We start from the raw sequence: 24,646 nt of genomic DNA, 5'->3' as shown, positions 1-24,646 counted from the left end.
GGTTTGCAGTGTTTGGGTTCCAAGTTGTTTGAGTACCAAGGCGTTTGAGAACCAAGGTACCACTGTACTATGAAAATGATGAAGCTGAGGCTTCAGGGCCTCTAATTACAGAGGAGTCCCAGAAGCGACTTTAGCCCACAACGCTTAAAAAAGTTGGGTCTAGTCGACGCAAGTTGAGTCACACGACTCAAATTGATTATTTTTTGGTTGTATATATTTCAGAGTTGATTTGATTTACAGTGGTACCTCGGGTTAAGTACTTAATTTGTTCCGGAGGTCCGTTCTTAACCTGAAACTATTCTTACCCTGAAGCACCACTTCAGCTAATGGGGCCTCCCGCTGCCGCATCGCTGGAGCAAGATTTCTGTTCTCATCCTGAAGCAAAGTTCTTAACCCAAGGTACTATTTCTGGGTTAGCGGAGTCTGTAACCTGAAGCGTATGTAACCTGAGGTACCACTGTACATCACATCAATTTAAATCACTAGTCAGTAAGACTTGATTTAAATCATAATTTTTTACAGAAAGACTTATCCTTGCTGTTATAATCTTAATATTTACAACCAAATGAAGGTTTCATTTTTGGAATAAGAAATTTTCAGAGTCGTTTTTGCAGTTGTATCAAAAATGGCTGATTTGGTTATACTATTAGAAATACATAGATAATTGTGAAATTATTGTGAGGTTTAATAAGTTAACTGTTTATATTTGGACAGCTTTTCTGCTGTACTTTATTGGAAATTATTTAAACAATTTATTTAACAAACAATAACAAGTTTGTTAACTGATGTGGTTAAACATTAAAAAAAGCACACATCTTAGACTGAGTTTTAGCACACATGAAAAACTTAAAACAAATCCTTATTTCCTGATGAATAGCCTTTGGACTGCAATGTAACTTAAAAAGAAAACTCTCTTTAGAAAGATTTTTCTCCAAAACCATTTTATTTTTAAAATCCAATTTAAAAAAAATTCCAATTTAAATTTAAAAAATCTGATTTTTTTTTTATTTTTTTTTAAAAAAACAACATTGATTTTTATCCCCCATATTATGTTACCTGGTAACGAGCAGTTTAGCTTAAGTGGGCTAATTCTGCTTGACATTCATTTTTGCTCGTCATGAGGGAGGCTCTCAAATATCGTTCTTTACTGCTATCCATCCTGTTTATGGGTATTGTTCACAAGCCGGCGGCAAGACTACGCCCGTGTAAATACCCTAAACATCCCCAGATATGTGTTTGCATAAACGTGTCTCTGAATATGAAGTCACTGACCGAATCCTCGATTTTCAGAAAGGTTTTCCACAGGATGCAACCCTTGATGATATCAAGGAATGGCTAGACTGTAAAGGCAAAGTTGAAAACATTCAGATGCGGAAAACCATTCAGAAAACATTCAAGGTAACTCCTTTTCGTCAAAGCTGTTTTCAATTATTATTTTTTCCTGTGGGAATATTCCACCAATCTAAATTAAAACACCTCCTTTCTTACCTCCTTCAGGGATCAGTATTTGCAGTTTTTGACAGCGTCGAATCTGCCAAACAGTTCGTTGAAACTCCAAACCAAAAATACAAGGACACGGAGCTTATTATACTTTTCAGGTGAGTTATGTATTTGATATCGTAATGCTTTGACTTATAGATTGTTACTAGTCACCCATTTGCTACCAGGCCAGTATGTTACTACAGTAGCCCTGTACAGGCAGCCCTGTACAGTGGTACCTCGGGTTAAGAACTTAATTCATTCCAGAGGTCCGTTCTTAACCTGAAACTGTTCTTAACCTGAAGCACCACTTTAGATAATGGGGCCTCCCGTTGGCTGCCGCGCCGCTGGAGCCCGATTTCTGTTCATATCCTGAAGCAAAGTTCTTAATCTGAAGCACTATTTCTGGGTTAGCGGAGTCTGTAACCTGAAGCGTATGTAACCTGAAGTGTATGTAACCCGAGGTACCACTGTAGTAGTATTCAAAGCCCTTAACAACATGAGACCAGTTTACCTGCAAGATCGCCTTGCCCATATATGCTCACTTGACCTCTTTGATCTGCGGAGCTGTCGCTGTCGCAGAATACCTGATCCACATTTGTCAGAAATTGATCTCTTAGTGTGATGGCATCTAAACCTTGGAACTCCTTGCCTGTTGACACCAGGCAGGCCTTTTCACTGTACCCATTTTGGCGCCTGCTAAAAACACTCTTGTTTATATGAGCTTATCCAGCTATGTAGAGTATTGCGTGTTTTAATTTGTTTTTAGTTTATTGCTGATTTGATTTTTTAGAAAACACTTTAAGTGGTTGTACTTAACCAATTTATTGGTTTTATTCTTTTTGCAAACTGCTTTGAGGTGTGTGGGCTTTTAAAAAAAAAAATCATTTCATTTCACCTTTAATTTGTATACCGCAAGGCGGTTTACAAGCTGAAGAAGCAACAAAATAGACAGCAAAGATAACCATCTGATCTGATGCAAAAAAAAGTCACTGTAACTTTGAAATAAGCACCTTCTGCCAAACAAATTCAATAATGCATTAGAATATTATAGTAAACAGTAAAAATCGGCAAATAATAATCTATCAATTGGTGTATACATTTTATGAAATAAAACCCCCAAGACTGAACTTTGAAGTATGATTGGCAGCCTACTAAGGACAGGGAGGTGTATTATGCTAACCATCAGATGCATCAGACTTCTCTGTGTTTCTGACCAGTATACGGTCTCTCTTTCTCCCTCCTGCTCCTAGATTTGATCCTTATAGTAACTCAGTGAAATATGTTAACCTGAAAGATGGTGGCCAACTGGCCCAAGTCACTGTTAACCTCCCGACTCCCAACTAAACTCCCCATCATGCCTGTGGGCTTCGTTGACTGAGGGCTGATGGAAGTCCAGCAACATCTGAAGAGATGCAGGCTAGACACCCCCCAAATTTGGACTTAAATCCGGCCTAGGCCGAATCCCATTCCGCCTTCCTGCTCCCATCACTTTCCTCTGAGACTGCTTTCCCTGACCTGGAGCCCTTCCAAATATTGTTGACTACAACGCCCTTCATCTGCATAGGTGGCCTTGGATATTGGGACTTGTAGGGTACCAGATGTGGGAATGTTGTGGATAGTAGGAGAGGATATATTGATTAAATACAGTGGTACCTCAGGTTAAGTACTTAATTCGTTCCGGAGGTCCGTTCTTAACCTGAAACTGTTCTTAACCTGAAGCACCACTTCAGCTAATGGGGCCTCCCACTGCCGCCACGCCGCCAGAGCACGATTTCTGTTCTCATCCTGAAGCAAAGTTCTTAACCTGAAGCACTATTTCTGGGTTAGCGGAGTCTGTAACCTGAAGCGTATGTAACCCGAGGTACCACTGTACAGTGGTGCCTCGCAAGACGAAAAGAATCTGTTCCGCGATTCTCTTCGTATAGCGGTTTTTTCGTCTTGCGAAGCAAGCCCATTGACAGCTTAGCGGATTAGCGGTTTAGCGGCTTTTAGCGATCAGCTGTTAAGCAGCTTATCAGCAGATCAGCTGATAAGCGGCTTAGGGCTTAGGAAAAGGGGGGGGAGGGGAAAAACCCCGCAGGAACTCGCAAGACATTTTCGTCTTGCGAAGCAAGCCCATAGGGAAATTCGTTTTGCGAAGCGCCTCCAAAACAGAAAACCCTTTCGTCTAGTGGGTTTTCCGTCTTGCAAGGCGTTCGTCTTGCGGGGCACCACTGTATTATCCTTCCTCACTCAACACTAGTGATTCAGTAAGGGAGTACATTCCTCAGTATATTGCAGGAAGCTCGTTGGTAGATTTGTTTGAATCTCTTTACTTAAGCCAGTGGTGTCCAAACATTTTTCAAAGAGGGCAACATTTGATGAAGTGAAGGGCCGTGGGGGCCGGCCAAAGTTGTTGAGCTTTTTGCCCCAAAGTTGTTTTTTTAGGGTTGAGCTGAGCTTCTTTTAGGATTGAGTGTTTTTTTGCATTTTACCCCAGGAAATAAACTACCACAGGGGCCAGATTAAACTGACCAGTGAGCCGGATTGGGCCCCCAAAACGGACTTTGGACATGCCTGACTTAAGCAATCCGATCTGGCTTTGTCCAGATTCCTGGTAATTTCCCCTTTTATCCCTCTTAAAAAGAGTAAAGACACAATGGTCTTCTTTTAAAAGTAATAAGAAGTTTACTCACATTCAGTTCACAGTTTGTTCCCCGAAGGCAGGCTTTAGCTTGGAGTTACAGAAGAGAGTTTGAGCTCACATGTTGCTGGCTGAGAGCCAGCAGACAGCAAAATACATTAGTATCAGAAGAGAGCAGTGAAAGAGTCAGATAGGAAGATGGTTGCGTGACTGGCCTTTTACTCAGAGTCATGCCCATCTACCTGGTCACACTCAGAGGAGGATGCCTTAGACAGGTGTGACAGGAAGTCCTCCTGGCTGGAGTAGCACCCCCCCCCCGTCTGTGTCCACTCTGGGCAAACAGGAAGTGTTGTACTTGACTGCTTATGATACATCCCACACCAAGTTGTAAAGGCAAGCTTTGATAGCCTTGGCAAAGGAGCCTACGATCAAGGCTGGAGTGGACGTTTGCTTGTAAGTCTCTTGGGAGACGCTTTTCCTTTTGGGTGTGCTACGCTCTAGTCCATTACACCAAGTGCTAGAAAATGGGTCTTCTGTCTTGCTCTGCCTGCCTGCCCTTTAGCATCATAAAATTGTAGAGCTGAAAGGAATCTTAGCTATAAAGCATCTATGATAGGTGGCCATCCAACCTCTGCTTAAAACCCTCCAAGGAACCACAGCCTCCCGATGGAGATCTTTCCACTGGCAATGGTAGCGATTTCTTGCAGTCTGAGTTTTCAATTAATAGGCATCACCGACAATTTCTGTCCTGACTTTCCGTCCCCAGGTTTGGGATGATGGAAGCTTGTATTCTTTCACTCTCTCTGCAGGATTAAAAGGTCAAAATTTCTTCCCTCCTTTTCTCCTGTTGTCAAGGGGGTTTTTGATGGTTATAGATGCAGGAAATTTCAATCTTAAAATCAATTTTCCCGGCTTTTTAGCTTATAAGATCTTTGCTTCAGTCTATTTACAAAAAGATCTTTGCTTCAGTCTATTTACAAAAAGCGGAAGGTGGACTTCCTGTTTACACCTTCCTGCTTCGGTGCCAAATTCAAGTTTGTTCCTTTGATCAAAGGGGCGATTCCTTTGATCTCCCGATCTTTCAGTTGTCCTACTCACGGGTTGTTGTTTAAGAGCCGAATTGTCACAGGAAAGAGGACAGCGCTCTCCGACATCAGCTGTGCAGCTTCACTCCGCAGAAGTAGCGATTGACTCTCAGCACCGCGCCAGTACCCCGTCTGGCTCCGGAGCCCTTTGCAGGGTTCCTTTGCCGATGGGGGGGGGGCCGCAAAAGGTGCCCGCCGAGTCCCACGGTCGCAGGCTTCACCCGCCTGCGGTTTTCGAGAGGGTCCCCGCTTCGCTGCAGCGGTAGGACCCGATTTCTGCGGGGCTTTCTCCCTCTAGATTAGAGGGAATCCGCCATTGTCGGCGCCACCTCCGGAAGTCGATTTCTTGCAGTCTGAGGAACAGAGCACAGTGGGGAGAAGAGTCTCATCGTGCTTTGAGGGGGAAACAGATGGCCAGTTTTAATAAGAGCTGATTATTTTTTTCTTGAACCAAAGCCAGTCTTTCTGTCAACGCTAATTGGTCACCATTGTCTATAGCAGCACCACGGCGGCGATTAGCTTGCTTCAAAGAACAGCCAAACATCTTAAGGGTGGCTTTCATATTCCTTTCCGTTGCATTGAGTACCCCTAAATTGGCTTGCTTAATTGAATTACATATTCCGTGCAGGGATGATTACTTTGCGAAGAAGAATGACGAGAAAAAACGGAACAGATTGGAAGCGAAAGCAAAGGCCAAGCAGTAAGTGGAGACTTTTTAACCTCACAATTATCATCTCCTCTTTGTTTGCCAGCAGTGCGCTCTGCTTAACTTCACAACGCTTTCCCTTTTTCTTTTCTTTTTTTGTCGCAGGGAGAAAGAGGAGAAACAGAAGCAAGCGGAAGATGCGGAAATGGTACATGCCCCTTGATTTCACTGACAAAACTGTGTAATCCACAGTGCCTCTGTTTCCCCTATGTAATTTAGAAGGATAAGATGGAAGAATAAAGACTTGGAAAGCAATTAGCTAAGACCAGCTTGAGTCTTCTCTCCTGGACCTGATAAGAACAATAAAACAAAGAGGAAATTTTCACCTGGCTTCTCCAAAACACACAACACTGTTTAGTCGTCCCCCCCCCCCCTTAAAAAAGGTAAAGGGACTCCTGACCATTAGGTCCAGTCGTGGCAGACTCTGGGGTTGCGGCACTCATCTCGCTTTACTGGCCGAGGGAGCCGGCGTACAGCTTCCGGGTCATGTGGCCAGCATGACTAAGCCGCTTCTGGCGAACCAGAGCAGCGCACGGAAACGCCGTTTACCTTCCCGCCGGAGCGGTACCTATTTATCTACTTGCACTGTGACGTGCTTTCGAACTGCTAGGTTGCCAGGAGCAGGGACCGAGCGACGGGAGCTCACCCCGTACGCACTTGATTTCTTACACATACTGGGACTGAGCCAGTAGTTGGCCCCAACATCCGTTTTCAGTGTGAAGGCTCAATCCTAGAGCATATGAAGTAAGTAGGAAATGCCCCTGAGCAGGTACAGAGTGCATTTTTGTCCCAGATATGAATAACTGGCCGTGGACTGGGACTAGCTGTAAGGAGGGTTTGCACAGGAACCTGAACCTTGACATTTCTTCTGCTGATAATTCCCCGTACGGGACAGCTGCATATTCCTTCAGTGCAGAGGGTTGGACTAGATGATCCTCAGGGTCCCTTCCTACAATTCTCTGATTCTTCTAGAAATTAAATCCCGAGTGCCTCATTCACAAGGGCTCTTTGCCTAGTGCTGCTGGAGGTATAGGAGACCTAGAAAGCAGTTCTTCTCCTTTTTTTGTCATTAGGTCGGCCTTGTATTTAACACCTTGTGGGGTAGACAAAAATCACCTGGAATTTCATTCCGACAAAGGAGTGGCTGGAGGAGGAAGGGCCTTCTCTTCCAGTCCACTTGGTAGAAGGGTTTTTGTTTTTTTTAAAATTTAAAAAGCTAGTCAGCATTTTCATGCTAGTCGCAAACTTAATTAGCCAAGGCTACATTTAGGCCATACCTCTCCCAGATGGGAGAGAATTGAGGTTCGTAAGAGTAGTAGTATGGATAAGGCTAAAGGCAACAGGTTACCTGTTTGGTTTCAAGCTTTTTCCAAAATAGTCTTTCGGAGACTTGAAACTCAATTGCCAAAGTGCATCTGGGATTGTAATACCCCCTTTTATTAATTTTCAATTGCAAACCAATAATAGCCTCATTATAACAATGCCAAATTATAATACAATGAGTAATACCAATCGTTGAGATGCCAAATTATACAAATAGGTGGCCCTCCACGTGCTAGAATTGATGGTTTAGTGATTTACTTTGTTTCTGCACTCCAGAATCTTACAAATTTCAATTAGGCTCCAATCAGACTGGAGTGTATTACTCCTCCTCATACCAGTGTCCTGTGCTAAAGTAGCTTTCCTGGAAGAAGCAGCCCCTCCCCCCCCCCCATTCCAGATTTAATGTGATCATGGGTACCTTTGTGTACATGGGTTGCTGGGGGGAGATGAGCAATGCCAAACAAATTCACATTCTTGAAGTTGCGGTTGCAAGACTTTTGAGTGTATTGGTTTTGTGTTGGTTCCACTATATACTGCAGGAAGGTGTGATCCAGGGTATTCTTGTCTTAACCGAAGTAGATTGCTGGAGCATGCTTGGGAAACGGAACCTTATAGTAAAGCAGCACACAGCTGGATGCATGCAAATCAAAATGCGACGGCTATTACAAGCCACCAGCAGCGCTATGCAGCCAACAGCACTGAAGGAATGTCCCACTTTAGGCGTTCTCTTTCATGACATCATAATCACACGGTGGAAGGGGGTGGAGCTGTGTTTGGGGAATGGGTCCTCCCAAAGTGTGGAGGGCCATGGAGCCAGCTGAGAAGTGTGGAAGTACAGTGGTGTGGCCCCCACCCTTCCTCCTTGTGATTATGGTAGCATGAGAATCTCTGAATGGGGCTATTTTAACAGCCAGAAACTTGGGAACTCACTAATGGTCTTATCTAAAAGCTTGATCCCCACCACCACCACCACCTTGGAACGGTCCAAGTTTGTGTATATCTCATTGCCCAAGTGCTGGGAAGCTTAAAAACACACCTCTTGCTTGGAGTCTTGTTCAATCCTGCGGGGTACAAATGTCTGTCCTGTCTAATGGAATCTTTTCCCTCCCCTTTTGTAAATGAAAGAAATCTCTGGAGGAGAAGCAAGGGTGCTTGCTGAAGTTTTTTGGAGACCTGGAAGATCAGACTTGCCGAGAAGACCTCCATGCCCTTTTCTCTGGCCATGGCGAAATTAAATGGATAGACTTTGTCAGAGGTGCCAAAGAGGTCAGACCCGGGGCGTTGCTGCATCTGGCGAAATGTTAACAACAAAATGGGGCGATGTTTTCAGGTTTTGCTGCACTCGCTGCCCGATACGAAGGTGGTTTTCTTCGAAACGTATACACCAGGGATGTCCAACTCCCCAGAGACTGCGATCTACTCACAGAATAAAAATCTGGCAGTGATCTACCCCTTCAGGTCAAAGTGGAGCTTTCCCTAGGGAGGAATGACAAAGCTGTGGAGCTTTTTTTTAGATGGGGAGGTAAAAAATTGTTGAGCTTTCTTTAGGGGAGAAATGAAAAAGTCGCTCACCGAAAGATTGTTCAGGAAACAATCAGCCTCACAGCGAAAACTCCATCTTGCGTTCTAGCGATCATGTGCAAATGGAGGACGGGGAGAGGGGGTGGGGCCAGATGCTCTTTTTCCCCAGCAAAGGGGGAAAAGCCAGCGATCAACCGCAATCGGATCAGTAGATCGCAGTTGACCTGTTGGACATCCCTGGTATATACAATCTATTACTGAAAATCAGAATGGAAAACTTGGCAGAAACATTTGATTCCTCCTATCCAAGGCGCACTCATAAAAACAGGGAGCATAAATTTCATTCTTGCTTGCTGGACAGAATGCTGTGATTGCTTAGCTTTATTCTTCTAAGCAGCAAATTAATAGGTAGAGGTAAAACTTTGCATTGTGGTGAATAACTTTAACAATGGGTCTCAAACCTAGGAGACCTGTGGCCTGCCTTAAAATGTTCTGCACTCCCGCCATCCCCAGCTGGTGGTCACAAGTGATGGAGGTTGTAGTCCGAACAGCACCTAAAGGGCGTCTGCTTTTCCCATCCTTGCCTTAAACCAATTGGGCGGTATTTCAGCTAAGATTTTCTCAGAGTACACCCATTGAAATTAATGAGCATGACAAAGTTAGGTCCATAAATTTCAATGGTTCAACTCTTGAGTAATACCTCCCATGGATTTGCCACACCAGCGATGTCCCAGGAGCCAGAGCTAGTATAAAACACCCCAGGAAATTCTGGCAGCTACTAGCTGAAGGAGCCACAGCTAGCTTTGGGAGGACTGCTTTATGCTCACAAGCTACTGGAACTGGTTGATTCCCCTCTGTAGTCTGCTATAGCATCTTCTCCTGGGAAAGAGAGAATAGCTAAAGGGCAGAGTTGTGGGTAGTGACCCGTGTGCTGCTTTAGGAACATAGAAAGCAGTATTGTCTATATTGACCGGTAGCAGTTATCTGGGATTTCAGACAGAAATTTCTCCCGGCCCTAGCTGGAGATGGCAGGGATTAAACCTGGGACCTTCTGTGGGCAAAACTGATGCTCTGGCACTGAGCCACTGTTTTTCGGGTCATAAGGTTGTCCTGTCCAGCTTAGGCCTCAAATGAAAAGAACAGCAACTAATGCCAGTACAGTCGTACAGTGGTGCCCCGCAAGACGAAAAACTCGCTAGACGAAAGTGTTTTCAGTTTTTGAGGTGCTTCGCAAGACGAATTTCCCTATGGGCTTGCTTCGCAAGACAAGAACGTATTGCGAGTTCTTGCGAGTTTTTTCCCCTTTTTCTAAGCGGCTATTAGCGGCTAATCCACTAATAGGCGTGCTTCGCAAGACGAAAAAACCGCTAGACGAAGAGACTCGCGGAACAAATTAATTTCGTCTTGCGAGGCACCACTGTACCTTGGAAGCCAAGCACTTTTGAACTCGAACATTCCGGCTCCCAAAGGATCGAAAACCAGAAGTGATTGTTCCGGTTTTCGAAGGATTTTCGGAAGCCAAATGTCCGGCACAACTTCTGATCGGCTGCAGGAAGCTCCTGCAGCCGATTGGAAGCCACGCCTTGGTTTTCGAACTGTTCTGGGAGTCAAACGGACTCCTGGAACAGATTAAATTAAAAAAAACAAGGTACGACTGTGGTACCTCTGGTTATGTACTTAATTCGTTCCAGAGGTCCATTCTTAACCTGAAACCATTTTTAACCTGAGGTACCACTTTAGCTAATGAGGCCTGCTGCACTGCCAGCGCGCAATTTCAGTTCTCATCCTGAGGTAAAGTTCTTAACCCGAGGTACTACTTACGTGTTAGCAGAGTTTGTAACCTGAAGTGTTTGTAACCCAAGGCACCACTGTAGTGGCTTATCTCAATTGTTCACAATAATAAACACATGCTTTTTCATAAAAGCACCAGTTTTACACCAAGTGCATAATGACTTCCAGATATGGAGACACTGATGAGCACAATATAAAACAGAGTAAAACTGTAATGTAATAATTATATAAGCACCTAATACCACTTAACCTCTGTCCGAGTTGTATTACACGTGGCCAATACAGACCTAATACCGCAAATATCGCTTGTGTTTGTGCACACCTATACGATGTCAGGATTTATTTGTATAGTTGTTCAAGGCTTTGAACTTTTTAAAAGAGCTATCGTCTTGTATCTGTGCACTGTGTTCATGCCACACCCCAGTAGAACCATTCTTGCGTCGGCTACTACGTGCACGCACCTGTTAAATGCCACCACATGCCCCAATATCTGTGAGCTATCGTGATAGATGAGTCCACGTGTGGTGTGAATTTGATGCTTTTCTGAAGTTCATGACATGCCAGCTACGCTGCTGCAGTGCTAAAAACGAAATAGGAGTACTTAACAGTGGGCCGCCTTAAGAGGACTCAGAGGAGTGATCAGTTATGTTCCTGGGCAACTGGTGTCAAATACAGTCATACCTCATGTTATGGCCACTTCAGGTTACATGTTTTTGGGTTGTGGACCACGAGAAACCCGGAAGTACCGGAATGGGTTACTTTCGGGTTTCACCGCATGTGCAGAAACGCCAAATCGCACCTGTGAAGACGCGGCGCTTCAGGATGGGAAGCTGCAGGTTGTAGACGTGCCTCTGTCACAGATTACGTCTGCAACCCGAGGTTCCACTGTAGACTGTTCCAACAAACCTAGTTTAGGCCGAGGCCTCGTGGGAGTGCTTGGCCTGCGTGATCCTTACCACTGCATCCCTTACGACTCGGCGGCAAATTTTAGCTATCGAACCGCCACCTTGGCCATCTCTTCTGACCGCAGGGAAGCCATAGAAAGAAAATGTCTGAGCGAACGGTTGCGTATTGAGATAACCACCTTGCGTTTCTGCACACAGGGAATCATCCTGTTCAAGAGCAGCGCCAAAGAAGCGCTGGATAAAGCCCAGGCGGCAAATGACGGGAGCCTGCAGCTGCGAGGCAGGGAGGTGACGTGGGACGTGTTGGAAGGAGACGTGGCGAGAGAAGCGCTCAAGAAAATCATGGAGGGGCAGCAAGAACTGTTGAACAAAAAGAAAGGAAAAGGTGACGTTTTGCCTTGATTTTGTCTTCTTCTTTTCATTTAGTTTACCTTCTTGGAAGCCTTATTATGCGGATAGCCGGTGTTGAGCAAAACAGTGGGCTGCTCTTTTCAAGTAGGGTCCCAGTCTTGGGATCTGCAGCAGAAACCTTTTCTGGACCCACAGAAGCCATATAAGGACACAAAGATGAGTCTGGCTGGATCAGACCAGGGAGCTATCTTGTCCAGAAATGGTTTAAAGTTGCCTTTGGGAAACCTGCAAGCCAGACATGAGGGGCAGGCCCAATCCTGGAATAACTCAGTTGGCAGAACATGACTCTCTTGATCTCAGGGTTGTGTGTTTGAGCTTCATGTTGGGCAAAGCATACCTGCATCGCAAGGGCTTGGGCTAGGTGACTCTTGTGGTCCCGATTCTAGGAATGCTGGAAGAGCAGCAGTGGGGGCGGGGCTTTGGAGGGGACTGCAAAACTAGTGGTGAACTGGACTGTGCAGCAGAGGGGAAAGCCTATGAAACAAGATCATGCTGGGGCAGTGAGAGCGCACTGGGGATGTAGTCCAAATTCTGCAACTGATTCGCACACCTCATTGCTCGTTGGATGGGCAGACCAACTCAGCACCGTGTGTGGAGGGTCTGCACGAGTTGTGCCGGCGGGGTTTGCTCTATGAAGGCTCACCCGCACATACCGGCAAAATGCTAGGGGAGTGTTGCACGTGGATATGCTTTGCAGAAGGGTCCAGGGTTCAAGTTCCGAGCAGGGCAGGGCAAAAGTGGAAAAACCGCTGCCTGTCAACGTTTGGCTTAGATAGTTGAGGTTGCAGTTTTCTTATCCTCTTGAGATGCGTTGCGGGAAGCCCCTAAAGCTGAATATTAAGCGGCCTAAGACGTGCCTATTCTTGCCTAACAGGCCGCAAAGGTAAAGGAAAAGGTGGCAAGGGACCTCAAGGTGCGCAGGACAGGAAAGTGAAATTCCAAGGCAAGAAAACGAAGTTTGAGAGTGAAGACGAAGAAGAGGGGGAAGACGAAAGTGCAACAGGTGAGCGGTTTCCTTTATTAGAACAAGATTCTGAATGCATGCATTGGGTTTAGTATCACATACTTTTAATACTAGCTGGAGGTTTTCCTGGTTCCAAATGCAGCTTCCCACTGCAGAATAAAAGGGCTAGGTAAGGAATAAGCCTCAGCAACTCAGTCTCACATACTTTAGGTTAAATGTCTTTGCAGAACGGTTTACCCGGAACAGGCAAAAATAGTGCTGTGCAATAGAGGCTCCAGCCAACCTGATCTTTCAAGGAGCCTTGACAGGGCAAGTAATAAAAAGGCAGTGTTAATCTCCACGAAAAAGCCAGGAGGCCAGTAAGATTGGTTGGCAACTCATAGTTCAATGGCAAAATACATTCCCAGCACACTGGGCTGTGTTTACCATCCAGCTTGTTCAGGCTTTTGCAGCTGGGGGGGAGGAATGGCTGATCAGTCAAAATAGGCTCAGAGGCCTCTGTTACTTCAAAATAGTCACTTTACAGCTGAATCTGTTTCACCTTGAACAGCTGCAGGTCCAAGGGGAAAATGGCTGTCTGAGGGTCGCAAGCATTCCTCGATATTGTTCCATCCAAATACGTAGCGTAAGCATTTGGTGTTGTTCTGAGAGAGGCACCAAGGACGGTTGCACAAAAAGTTTCAGTAATACTTGCTTTATTGGCAGAGGTACGGATCTGGCTGTTTTATAGATCAAATACTGAGTTAACTCTTGGATGTTTTTAGGGGCGGCGAGCCCAAAGAAAAGACCACTGGAAGAGGCTGAGAAGGAAGAGCCTGCCCGCAAACAGCTAAAGACAGAAAATGGAGCTGGAGATGCAGAATAGTACTCCAAAAAAAAGCATTGAGGGTTTTGCTTTAAAGAAACAAATGATTTGTTTTCAATCATTCCTCCGTTCATCCTGTTTTCTGCAAGAGAATCTAATAAAATCGACTTCGATGTCCACCTGCAAAAAGGGGATAGAAGAAAAGAGTTATATTTCAGGTTATTTCTTTGGGATTTTTTTCTTTTTAAAAAACATACCTTTTTATAATAGCTATTGGAGTGAAATCGAACTGTGTGGTCCCTCTTCACATAAATGGGACTTCCCTTTCCTCTATTCTCCCCTTACAACCCCCTTGCATGCCCCCCTCCCAATATGCTCTGGAGGTTTGGGGGCAGGGACTGTGGCCTGGATAAAAGCATAAATTGTTTGTTATGCAATGCACCAGAAGTTGCCAACTCTTTTTGTAGGCCACACATACTAATTACGGCAACCTTTTCTATTAGCTGTAACTGAATGCTCTTTTCGAGCATTTCGAGCCTAATTTCAGCAGTGGGGAAAGGCAGGGCAGCCGTGGGTACCAGGGAAGCCTTCTGCAGGAAAATCTCTGCCCCTGGGCACCACCTCCGTAACCCCTGGGCCCAAGGGGAAAGGCTCAAGAAAACTGAACCACCTTCATTCAAAACTATGTACAAAAGTTGTATTTAGTAGATACCAAATAAACTTAACGTGCTTCAGTGTTGGAATTCAACGAATTATATTGCATTCAGTTTCAGAAGTGGAACAACAGGTCTTGAGTTTGATGGGAAAGGTGGGCTTAAATAAAGCAAAATGTGTACAGTTACCCGACTTGAGTGATTCGATTCTGAACTGCTTGCCAATGCTTTCGTTAAATAGCTGCCTTCGAATGTCATTTGCTTTTTCTGTTTAGCACAACACTGGGAGTTGGGTTGTGTGTGATCAACCTGGTGCCTGTAAAAGCCTTTCTTGGTATCTCTCAAGCAATCGGGGCACCTGTCATTTAAGTTGCTTTTTCTTGCTTTGCCACATTGGGTTTTTTTTTTGTTTTTGTTTTTTTAGATGGGAAGGGTCAAGGAAGGGGAAACTGCCATTCCCCCCCCCACCAGCCACATAGAGCCCCTTAGAGTGCCTTTTTTCCCCAAAATGGGGGAGAGAAGGAACAAGGGCCACCTTGCTTCCACAGTTATTGCTTGCCTGCCAGCAGGGAGTTGCTTAGTACTGCAGAGGGCCTTTTTAAAAAAAATTGTGAGTGGGGATAACCCTGTATATGTGTGAGAGATTTTTTTTGGAGGGGGGGTTGCATGTGAGAAAATAGGTGGGTGTATCCACCTTGTATATTTTTGCTTCTACTTGAATATGGTGCTTTCTATCAACAGCACTTGCGTGTGAAAAATCAATATGGTGTAATCCATAATTTGGACCAGCAGGACACAGATGACTTCATGCTCTGTTAGTAAACAGAGGCTTAGTGTCATGTTTATCTGGATCTCTGCTGGCCAACACTAAGGTTGTACCACCTGCTTGTATCACCACCAGTTTGTTTAGGGGGATGTGTACCTGTACAGTGGTAGTTTGGTTCTCAAACTTAGTCCGTTCCAAAACCAAAGCGTTCCAAACCCAAGGTACGCTTTCTCATAGAAGCTAATGCAAAACAGATTAATCCGTTCCAGACTTTTAAAAACCCCTAAAACAGCAATTTAACATGAATTTTACTATCTAACAAGACCACTGATCCATAAAATGAAAGCAATAATCAATGTACTGTACTATAAACCAGTGTTTCCCAACCTTGGGTCTCCAGCTGTTCTGGGACTACAACTCCCATCATTCCTAGCTAGCAGGACTAGTGGTCAGGGATGATGGGAACTGTAGTCTGAAAACAGCTGGAGACCCAAGGTTGGGAAACACTGCTATAAACTAAATAAGACAGTATTGTAGATGATAAAAATTGTTTAGATTGGGGGCTTTTATCCATTTCCGCAGTCACCCAATCAATCAGCAGCTGAACTGGGGTTCCACACAGTCACAAAAACAAATTAACTGAAAAAGCCTCAAAAACGCCAAATAAATAGCAAAAACAATTGTTCGAAAACCAGAACACTTCCCGGTTTTCAGCGTTTGAGAACCAAGGTACCACTGTATACATAATCATGTTCAAAATAGGTTTCATGTTATACGTTGGAGTTAAGTGGCTTCCAGGGCTGAGCCATTCTTAAGCTCTCTGCTCCCACAGAGTTGATTCTTGGGATCCTGATTTCTGTTCCCGGATCCACTTTTAGTGCCTGAACAGTTCAGTCACAGAATACACAGAGCTCTTTGCCTAAAAGGTTTTCATACGTGGTCCTAAGCGCGTGCTTCAGTTAAAACTACCAAGTTCCTATATTCACTCTGGCTCAAAAGTGATGTAATACTTGCCGATTTCTTCTTGTGAAACTTGAACGAGGCTGGTAGGTCATATCTCAGTTCTGAAAACAAAATGAGTAAACACATTAACCTGTAATGGATGGTATCAGGCAATTATGTTTCTGGGTGTAAACGGCAAAAGCATTGGGGAATAATGATGCGAAAGCAGGTTAATTGGAATAAGGAAGAAAACACAAGTTTCCACGGACTAAATGCATTTTAGATACACTGCCTGTTTTTCCAGGGCCATCAGATGCTGTATGATAAGGATTCTGGGAGAGGGAAGCAGGCAGCTGAAAGAAACAAAGGCTGAGCTAGATGAATAATGCACTCGCCACAAAGGAGGACTATCTACCATCTGCTGCCCTCGAGGAAGGTTGTTGCAGGCTTGTTATGCATGCTGCATTTTTTTTTAAAAAAGCATTTTGATATTTGTAATCTGTCTTACAAATATAGTTAAAGCTATGGTTTTCCCAGTAGCGATGTATGGAAGTGAGAGCTGGACCATAAAGAAGGCTGATGGCCAAAGAATTGATGCTTTTGAATTATGGTGCTGGAGGAGACTCTTGAGAGTCCCATGGACTGCAAGAAGATCAAACCTATCCATTCTTAAGGAAATCAGCCCTGAGTGCTCACTGGAAGGACAGATCCTGAAGCTGAGACTCCAATACTTTGGCCACCTCATGAGAAGAGAAGACTACCTGGAAAAGACCCATCTTGGGAAAGATGGAGGGCACAAGGAGAAGGGGACGACAGAGGACGAGATGGTTGGACAGTGTTCTCGAAGCTACCAGCATGAGTTTGACCAAACTGCGGGAGGCAGTGGAAGACAGGAGTGCCTGGCGTGCTCTGGTCCATGGGGTCACGAAGAGTCAGACACGACTAAACAACAACAATCTGTCTTAGAAGAATCTATCCCAGTGTTTGCCAAATGTGGGTCTCCAGGTGTTTTTGGACTACAATTCCCATCATCCCTGACCACTGGTCTTGCTAGCGAGGGATGATGGGAGTTGTAGTCCAAAAACAGCAGGAGATAAGGCAGGATATAAAATAAAATGGATATTGGAGGTCAGGGACATTATTTGTCTAAGGTTTGGATGAGGGGGCCTACATTATCGGACAAGCAGTAAATCACCTGATCTACTTCTAAAATACAATTTAAAAGATTTTTGAAAATTGTCTGCTCTTATTTAACCATACATATTTCCCTTAATAGCCAAGTTCTCAGGGCAACTCAACCGGAAAAAGCAAAAGTGGCTCCTATAGCGTACGTAATCAAGTCAGCATCGTTGTAGCTCTTACAAAGTGACTTTTGGAAGCAGCTCTTTTGTGTTTCATTTTTTTAGGCACTATAAGACAACCCAAATACGGTCAAACCTCGGTTCCCAAACGCCTCCGTTCTGGAACGTTTCGGCTCTCGAACGCCAAAAACCCGGAAGTAAGTGATCCGGTTTTCAAACATTTTTCGGGAGCCGAACATCTGATGCGGCTTCCGCTTGAGTGCAGGAAGCTCCTGCATCCAATCAGAAGCCACGCCCCGGTTGCCAAACGTTTGAGAAGCCGAATGGGCTTTTGTAACAGATTACGTTCAACAACCGAGGTTTGACTGTATTAGGCGTAACCTGTGTTTTCATTTTTTATTAAATTCAGGTTGCTCTTCCTCACAACAGCCTCCAATCTAGCCCAAACCTCCAGCAAGGGGAACCATGTGCCTTTATGGCTGATCTAAACAGTCAGCTCTTACCTGCTAAAACTTCCATTTTCACGTTCCATTCGTCTGCTTTCTTCTGGATATGCTAAGCATGGAAGAAATGCAAGGTGTTTAGTGGTCAGCTTGACAATCGGCAGAAGCGTGCCTGATCTTTTGAACTGACGCAACAGCTGCGATAGGACTGCTTCCATCGTGACCAAAGGGTAAGAATCCTAAACACTGACTGTTCTAATGTAGCTGATCGTGAAATTATGTTCCAAAGTTGTGATCTTTGTGTCCCCAGAGCTCCCATAAGTTCTGACCCACTCAGCTCCTGTACTGTAGGTGGAAAGAAGACAAACTTGCTTGAGATGTACCTGTCGGGTCGAAGTCTTGTGCAAGGAATATACAGCTGTTCTTGCCAACTGCAATGCTGTCTTGAGAAAAGCCATATCCATGCCTAGGAAAATAAAGATGGTTGTTAAGTTTCAAATCGCCTGTTGAATGAGCCAAAGCAAAACTTGTTTTACTGAAACAGGTAGCAATCTTGAAAGGTGCGATGACAAACATTAAATTGAATTTAAGCTTTGTCCGTCAGCATTAAGTGAAACTTGGTAATTTTTGGAAAAAATGTTTTGTTTAATTTGGAAGCCAAATGCGTCTCTTCCAGGTTTTCAGCACTGAAAACCTAATTAAACAGAATATTTGAATATTCAGCTTCCCTGCCCAAGAAGAGTAAATATTTTAGCTACCTGTTCCTGTCTAACATCATGCTTTTAGTTACAACCGTAAACAAATTAGTGCCTCTTTCGCAATAGATGACAGACCTTACTGACGAGTGGGAAGGAACAGAAGCGATATGCCTAAACTTCAGTAAAACTTTTGCCATTTTTAGATGACTTACTCCGCCCACCCCACCCCCCCAAAACAGGGAAGGTTTTGCCCCCTATTAAATAAAGGTAAAGGGACCCCTGACCATTAGGTCCAGTCGGGACCGACTCTGGGGTTGTGGTGCTCATCTCGCTTTATTGGCCGAGGGAGCCGGCGTACAGCTTCCGGGTCATGTGGCCAGCAGGACTAAGCCGCTTCTGGCGAACCAGAGCAGCGCACAGAAACACTGTTTACCTTCCCGCCGGAGCGGTACCTATTTATCTACTTGCACTTTGAAGTGATTTCGAACTGCTAGGTGGGCAGGAGCAGGGACCGAGCAACGGGAGCTCACTCCGTCCCGGGGATTCAAACCGCCGACCTTCTGATCAGCAAATCCTAGGCTCTGTGGTTTAACCCACAGCGCCGCCCATGTCCCTTTTAGATGCCCCCTATTAGATGGCTACAATATGCTGGCTAAAGTAGCATATGCTTGGAAATATTAATAAGCAGAACATCACAAGCATCTATCCTAAATCTAGTGCTAAATGTAGAAAGAAAGTGAACACTTTTGAAGAACAGAAGGAATTGGGTTTGCACAACCTGGGAGGAGAACAAAACAGGATTGGTGAAATGAGTCTTCCAATATATGGAAGATGCATGAGGATAAATCCTTATTAACACCACACATGCAGCCTAAAAAAAATGGCACTAGACTTTAGAAATCGCCACCCTTAACACAATCCAAAAGTAAGTTCTGAAAGAAATTGCCGAGAAGCGTAATTACAAAACATTTAGTTTGTAAAGCTAGTTGCTTTATCACTGGAAATAAGGGTGCATCATTACCAACCTTTATTGTGCTTCGTTCCAAAGGGAGGATTCATAATGACTGTATCAAAGGTTTTTGGCATTCTGTCAGACAAAGAACACACATTGCACTGGACCAAATCAATATTTGTCAGCTCAAATTCTTCAGCGTTCTTGCTAAATACTTCCAAGGCATCAGCATCTATGTCAAATCCTATACATAACCTGGAAAAGGGGGAAATGGAAAACAGAAATTACAGTTATGAATATTTCTACTTACAGGTAGGTTGCAGACCAACTAAGTTTGTTATTGGTATGAGCTTTCGTGTGCTTGCACACTTATCTGAAGTGGTATCTGAAGAAGTGTGCATGCACACGAAAGCTCATACCAATAACAAACTTAGCTGGTCTATAAGGCGCTACTAGAAGGATTTTTTAAAAAAAATTGTTTGAGTTACAAATATGTTGATGTTATTCCAGGTATAGGTAAAAGGTAAAGGACCCCGGACAGATATGTCCAGTCAAAGGCGGCTATGGGTTTGCAGCGCTCATCTTGCTTTCAGGCCGAGGGAGCCAGCGTTTGTCCACAGTTAAGTTTTCTGGGTCATGTGGCCAGCACGACTAAACCACTTCTGGCGCACGGAGGACCGTGACAAGTGCCAGAGCGCACAGAAATGCCGTTTACCTTCCCACTGCAGCGGTACCTATTTATCTACTTGCACTGGTGTGCTTTCAAACTGTTGGGTTGGCAGGAGCTGGAAGCTCACTCTGTGGCGGGGATTCAAACCACCGACCTTCTGATCAGCAAGCCCAAGAGGCTCAATGGTTTAGACCACAGCGCCACCTGCGTCCCTATTCCTGGTATATGTGTACTGTGAAAGAAGGATTGGTCTTACTTTCCCCACTTGACTAAGGGAGGAGCAAAGTGGGAAAACACATGAGCTTTGTGCACAGTCAAGTTAGAATCATAGAATAATAGAGTTGGAAGAGACCACAAGGGCCATCGAGTCCAACCCCCTGCCAAGCAGGAAACACCATCAGAGCACTCCTGACATATGGTTGTCAAGCCTCTGCTTAAAGACCTCCAAAGAAGGAGACTCCACCACACTCCTTAGCAGCAAATTCCACTGTCGAACAGCTCTTACTGTCAGGAAGTTCTTCCTAATGTTTAGGTGGAATCTTTTTTCTTGTAGTTTGGAACCATTGCTCCGTTAAACAAACCATACTCTGTGGCTCAGTGTGGCGTTTGAAGGCAGCCAGTGTATTTAGGAATACAGTGGTGCCCCGCAAGACGAATGCCTCGCAAGACGGAAAACTCGCTAGACGAAAGAGTTTTCTGTTTTGGAGGTGCTTCGCAAAACGAATTTCCTATGGGCTTGCTTCGCAAGACAAAAATGTCTTGTGAGTTCCTGCGGGTTTTTTCCCCTCCCCCCCCTTTTTCTAAGCCGCTTATCCGATAAGCCGATAAGCCACTAAAAGCCGCTAAACCGCTAATAGCACTAATCCGCTAAGCCGTCAATGGGCTTGCTTCGCAAGACGAAAAAACCGCTAGACGAAGAGAATCGCGGAACGGATTCTTTTCGTCTTGCGAGGCACCACTGTACACATTATATTCAAAGCAACAAAGCATGGCTAGACTGCATCCCTATTCAGCAGTGTATCCAATTTATGCCTGCAGTTTTCAAATCAATATGGATACAAGCCATTACTCAGCAGGTCCCAGGTTCAATCCCCAGCATCAATAGGTGGGACTGAAATGTCCCCAAACTGCAACTCTGCAGAACGACTGCAATTCACTATAAACAATACTGAGCTAGACAGACCAATGGTTTCACTCAGTACAGTGGTACCTCGGTTTAAGAACAGTCTGGTTTAAGAACAATTCAGTTTACAAACTTCGCAAAACTGGAAATGGTGTCTTGGTTTGAGAACTTTACCTTGGTCTAAGAACAGAATCCGAACGATGGAAGGGCACCGGCGGCAGGAGGCCTCATTAGGGAAAACACGCCTTGGTTTAAAAATGGTTTTGGTTTAAGAGCAGACTTCTGGAATGGATTAAGTTTGTAAACCAAGATACTACTGTATTAGGGATTTCCTAATGCACATGTATAATAGGTCCAGGTCTTTTAGTACAGGTCCAGATCAGGACGCTAGCCTTTAACGTAAAACTCTTTCTAAAATTTACTAACTGCACTTTTATAGGTTGGTTGGCTTCATCAAGGCTTTCTGGTTACACACTTTTATCATTTTTCAGAAATACATCCAGTATCGGCACCCATTATGAGAAAGCAAGGAACACATTGCTGTAAGAGACCTACCCTGCTCCCAACATGGCACTTCCAACGCTCAACACACCACAACCGCATCCAAGATCTGCAACAGTCTTGTTTTCAATATCACCGAAAGTATTGTGAATTGTATAAAGCATACATGCTAGATGACAAAAACAAAGAAATACAGGTGACAGGTTCTGGGCAAATACAAAACCATACTGTAAGGCTGGAATGAAATGCAGGCCTCTAATCTATCCCCTTTTCGCCAGCTGAATAGTTTCCTATTAAGTCCAAGCACTCCCAGCCAACCAAATAATAATAATAATAATAATAATAATAATAATAATAATAATAATAATAATAATTTATTTATACCCCGCCCTCCCCAGCCAAGACCAGGCTCAGGGCGGCTAACAACCAATAATAAAAACAAGTTGATTAAAATACAATTTAAAGGATTAAGATACAATATTAAAACAATTAGGGAGCAATCTCATGATAGGAGAAAGGAAAAAGAAAAAAAGGGGGAGGGAATCAAACTGATTCTGAACCAAAGGCCAGGTGGAACAACTCTGTCTTACAGGCCCTGCGGAAAGAAATCAGATCCCGCAGGACCCTGGTCTCATGAGGAAGAGTTCCACCAGGCCAGAGCCAGTGTTGAGAAGGCCCTGGCTCTGGTTGAGGCTAATCTAACTTCCTTAGGGCCCGGGACCTCTAGGGTGTTGCTATTTATGGACCTTGAGGCTCTCCGTGGGGCATACCAGGAGAGGCGGTCTCGTAGGTACAAGCTTCCTAGGCCGAGAAGGGCTTTAAAAGTCAAAACCAGCACCTTAAATCTGACCCTGTACTCCACCGGGAGCCAATGCAGCTGGAAAAGCAAGTGGGCAAGGCAAGCTAAGAAGACTAAAGTAAATATATTTGCAAGACAGGTTGTAAAAAATCCAGGTGGCTCAAGCCAGTGATTAGCACAGAACAAGTCAAACAAGAACGTGTTTCTGTTCATGACCCCAAAATATGGGAATTATCTTGATAGCATGTGTTCTTCCACTAAACCATTTTGAACATGGACTCTTGCTTTTCAGAAGCATAACAAGACAGTCATAATTCAATATTCACCATCAATTAGCAACTTAAGCTCCAGGGATACAAATTTAGCTCTTGACTTCCTTGACAGCCCCAGGAGAAAAACATGTTTTATCCACAACTTACAGCTTGTTAATGAGAATTTTTGCTGCCCACATGACTTAAATTTAATGCTAAATACACATGATTGCTATATACATCATCCACACCAACAAACATAGGTTCTAGAATGAGGGTGCTTTCTTGAATTAGCGTTTGCAGAATAGATTTATAGGGTTGCATCCAAGTCACAGTAAATCCATTTAAATCAATAAATTTAAGTTAGTCATTATTAGCTTAACCCTTTTGTTTTCAATAGGTCTCTTCTAAGTATGTTAGCCATACTGTTAAGAAATAGAAAAAAATATTGAGATTTACCTGCAATATGTGGTCTTGTTGGATATTGCTCAAGCAGAAGTTTTGGATTCTCAAAATCATCAACTTGTTGAAGATTGCTCTCCAGTTCTTTAAGTTTTAACTTCTTCATGTTTAGTTTAAGCTTGAAGGGAAATTTATAATCAGATATACATAGGAATTAAACATGGACATGATTGTTACATGCATGCACTGGGTTCAAGAGCACAATTCCTGTTTTTCTTTGTTTTTGTCCTCTGCCACCTATATTTATTAAAGTTTTAGTAAAGAACATAAATAATACAGCAGCGAGTCAACAGATTAAATTTGTAAAAAAAGATAAAGTGTTACCAAGCACAATAAAACAACAACAACAACAACTTTATTAGTTATACCCTGCCCATCTGATTAGGTTGTCCTGGCCACTCTGGGTGGCTTCCAACATATATTAAAAAAATTATAAAACATCCCGCATTTAAAAGCTTCCCTATGCAGGGTTGTCTTCAGATGCCTTCCAACTTTTCTTTCAATTTCTAACACTTAGTTAGAATTTTTCACTTATTCATCCGTTCAGTTTATAAGCCACAATATAACAGTCCTCCAGGCACCATACAAGGTACGACGACAATGCTATAAAACAAGCTTACAAATTAAATACAGAAAACACATGACCGTAAAACCAATCACTCTTTTAGAAAAAAAACTGCCAAGAGAAGGAAATGTTACAGCGCTATGACAGTTGGAACAAATAAGCAAAATAATGTGAAATGCAAACAAAAACAAAACAAAACCCCACCCTACAATAGAGTAAATCTTTTATTTAGGCCAATTTAAAAAGAGCACAAACTCTCAGGCTGGATGCAAATAAGGAGAGAAACAGGCAGGAGAGAAAATGGTACCAGGCCTTATGAAACTGAAGCGATCAGGCCTTCAGTATACATGGACCAATATTTTTTAATGCGCTTCAAGAATCGTGAGACATGAGAGATCATTGGGGAATTTCTCAAAATTGGGGAGAGCTCAAAATCGAGCCCCCTGGTATTGGAACAGTTGGCATTAGTAACTGAATCACAGTTAGGTATTGTTAGAATGAGGCTATTATTGGATTACAATTAAAAAATAATTTAATAAAAATTTAATTAAAAAAATCGAGCCCCCTTGCACGCTTACTCGGAAGTAAAGCTGCACCTGAATGAAGCCTGAACGAGATAGCAACCGTCCCAAAGGGGAAAGGAGCTTCTCTTCCCGAGAAGATAGCGCAAAGAGCAACAGCAGCAATGGGGTTTCTTTTTTGGAAAATAAAATAATACTAATTTTATCATTCATATGCCGCCCATCTGACTGGGCTGCTCCCAACCCAATATTAAAAACACAATGAAACTTCAAGCATTAAAAAAAAACTTCAGATGCCTTCTAAAAGTCAAATAGTTGTTCGCAAGAATAAGCACGCGAAGTGTCTTCCAAGAAGATGCGCTTTACCTTCTTCGCTGCAGCTT

General features: G+C 43.8%; 2 protein-coding genes and 1 long non-coding RNA gene across 3 annotated transcripts in view; 1 reads left to right on the top strand and 2 right to left on the bottom strand.

Moving 5' to 3' along the window:
• SSB (small RNA binding exonuclease protection factor La) overlaps positions 1-14,457 on the top strand; it is a 23,122-nt gene extending 8,665 nt beyond the window's left edge. The window contains exons 5-12 of the mRNA XM_081845186.1: positions 1,291-1,398; positions 1,498-1,598; positions 5,819-5,890; positions 6,002-6,044; positions 8,345-8,485; positions 11,635-11,821; positions 12,722-12,850; positions 13,576-14,457. Of these exons, the coding sequence (XP_081701312.1) occupies positions 1,291-1,398; positions 1,498-1,598; positions 5,819-5,890; positions 6,002-6,044; positions 8,345-8,485; positions 11,635-11,821; positions 12,722-12,850; positions 13,576-13,676 (882 nt within the window). The 3' untranslated portion in view covers positions 13,677-14,457. The remainder of the gene's footprint in view (positions 1-1,290; positions 1,399-1,497; positions 1,599-5,818; positions 5,891-6,001; positions 6,045-8,344; positions 8,486-11,634; positions 11,822-12,721; positions 12,851-13,575) is intronic.
• LOC309335869 lies at positions 1,534-4,759 on the bottom strand. The gene is made up of 3 exons (XR_014153783.1): positions 4,227-4,759; positions 1,948-2,328; positions 1,534-1,660 (listed from the first exon to the last, which is right to left on the bottom strand). It is a non-coding gene; the product is annotated as an uncharacterized lncRNA (long non-coding RNA).
• On the bottom strand, positions 13,490-24,646 carry METTL5 (methyltransferase 5, N6-adenosine). The gene is made up of 8 exons (XM_081849854.1): positions 24,630-24,646; positions 23,175-23,295; positions 21,720-21,834; positions 19,445-19,626; positions 18,105-18,187; positions 17,782-17,833; positions 16,050-16,099; positions 13,490-13,796 (listed from the first exon to the last, which is right to left on the bottom strand). Exons 2-8 carry the CDS (start codon positions 23,281-23,283, stop codon positions 13,731-13,733), a joined length of 657 nt encoding a protein of 218 aa, XP_081705980.1. The 5' UTR covers positions 23,284-23,295; positions 24,630-24,646; the 3' UTR covers positions 13,490-13,730.

This window comes from Podarcis erhardii, assembly GCF_964252035.2.
Source record: "Podarcis erhardii genome assembly, chromosome: 1".
NCBI classification, from domain to species: Eukaryota; Metazoa; Chordata; class Lepidosauria; order Squamata; family Lacertidae; genus Podarcis; species Podarcis erhardii.
The sequence above is the reverse complement of the archived record's forward strand: the minus strand, read 5'-3'. Positions and strand labels throughout refer to the sequence as shown.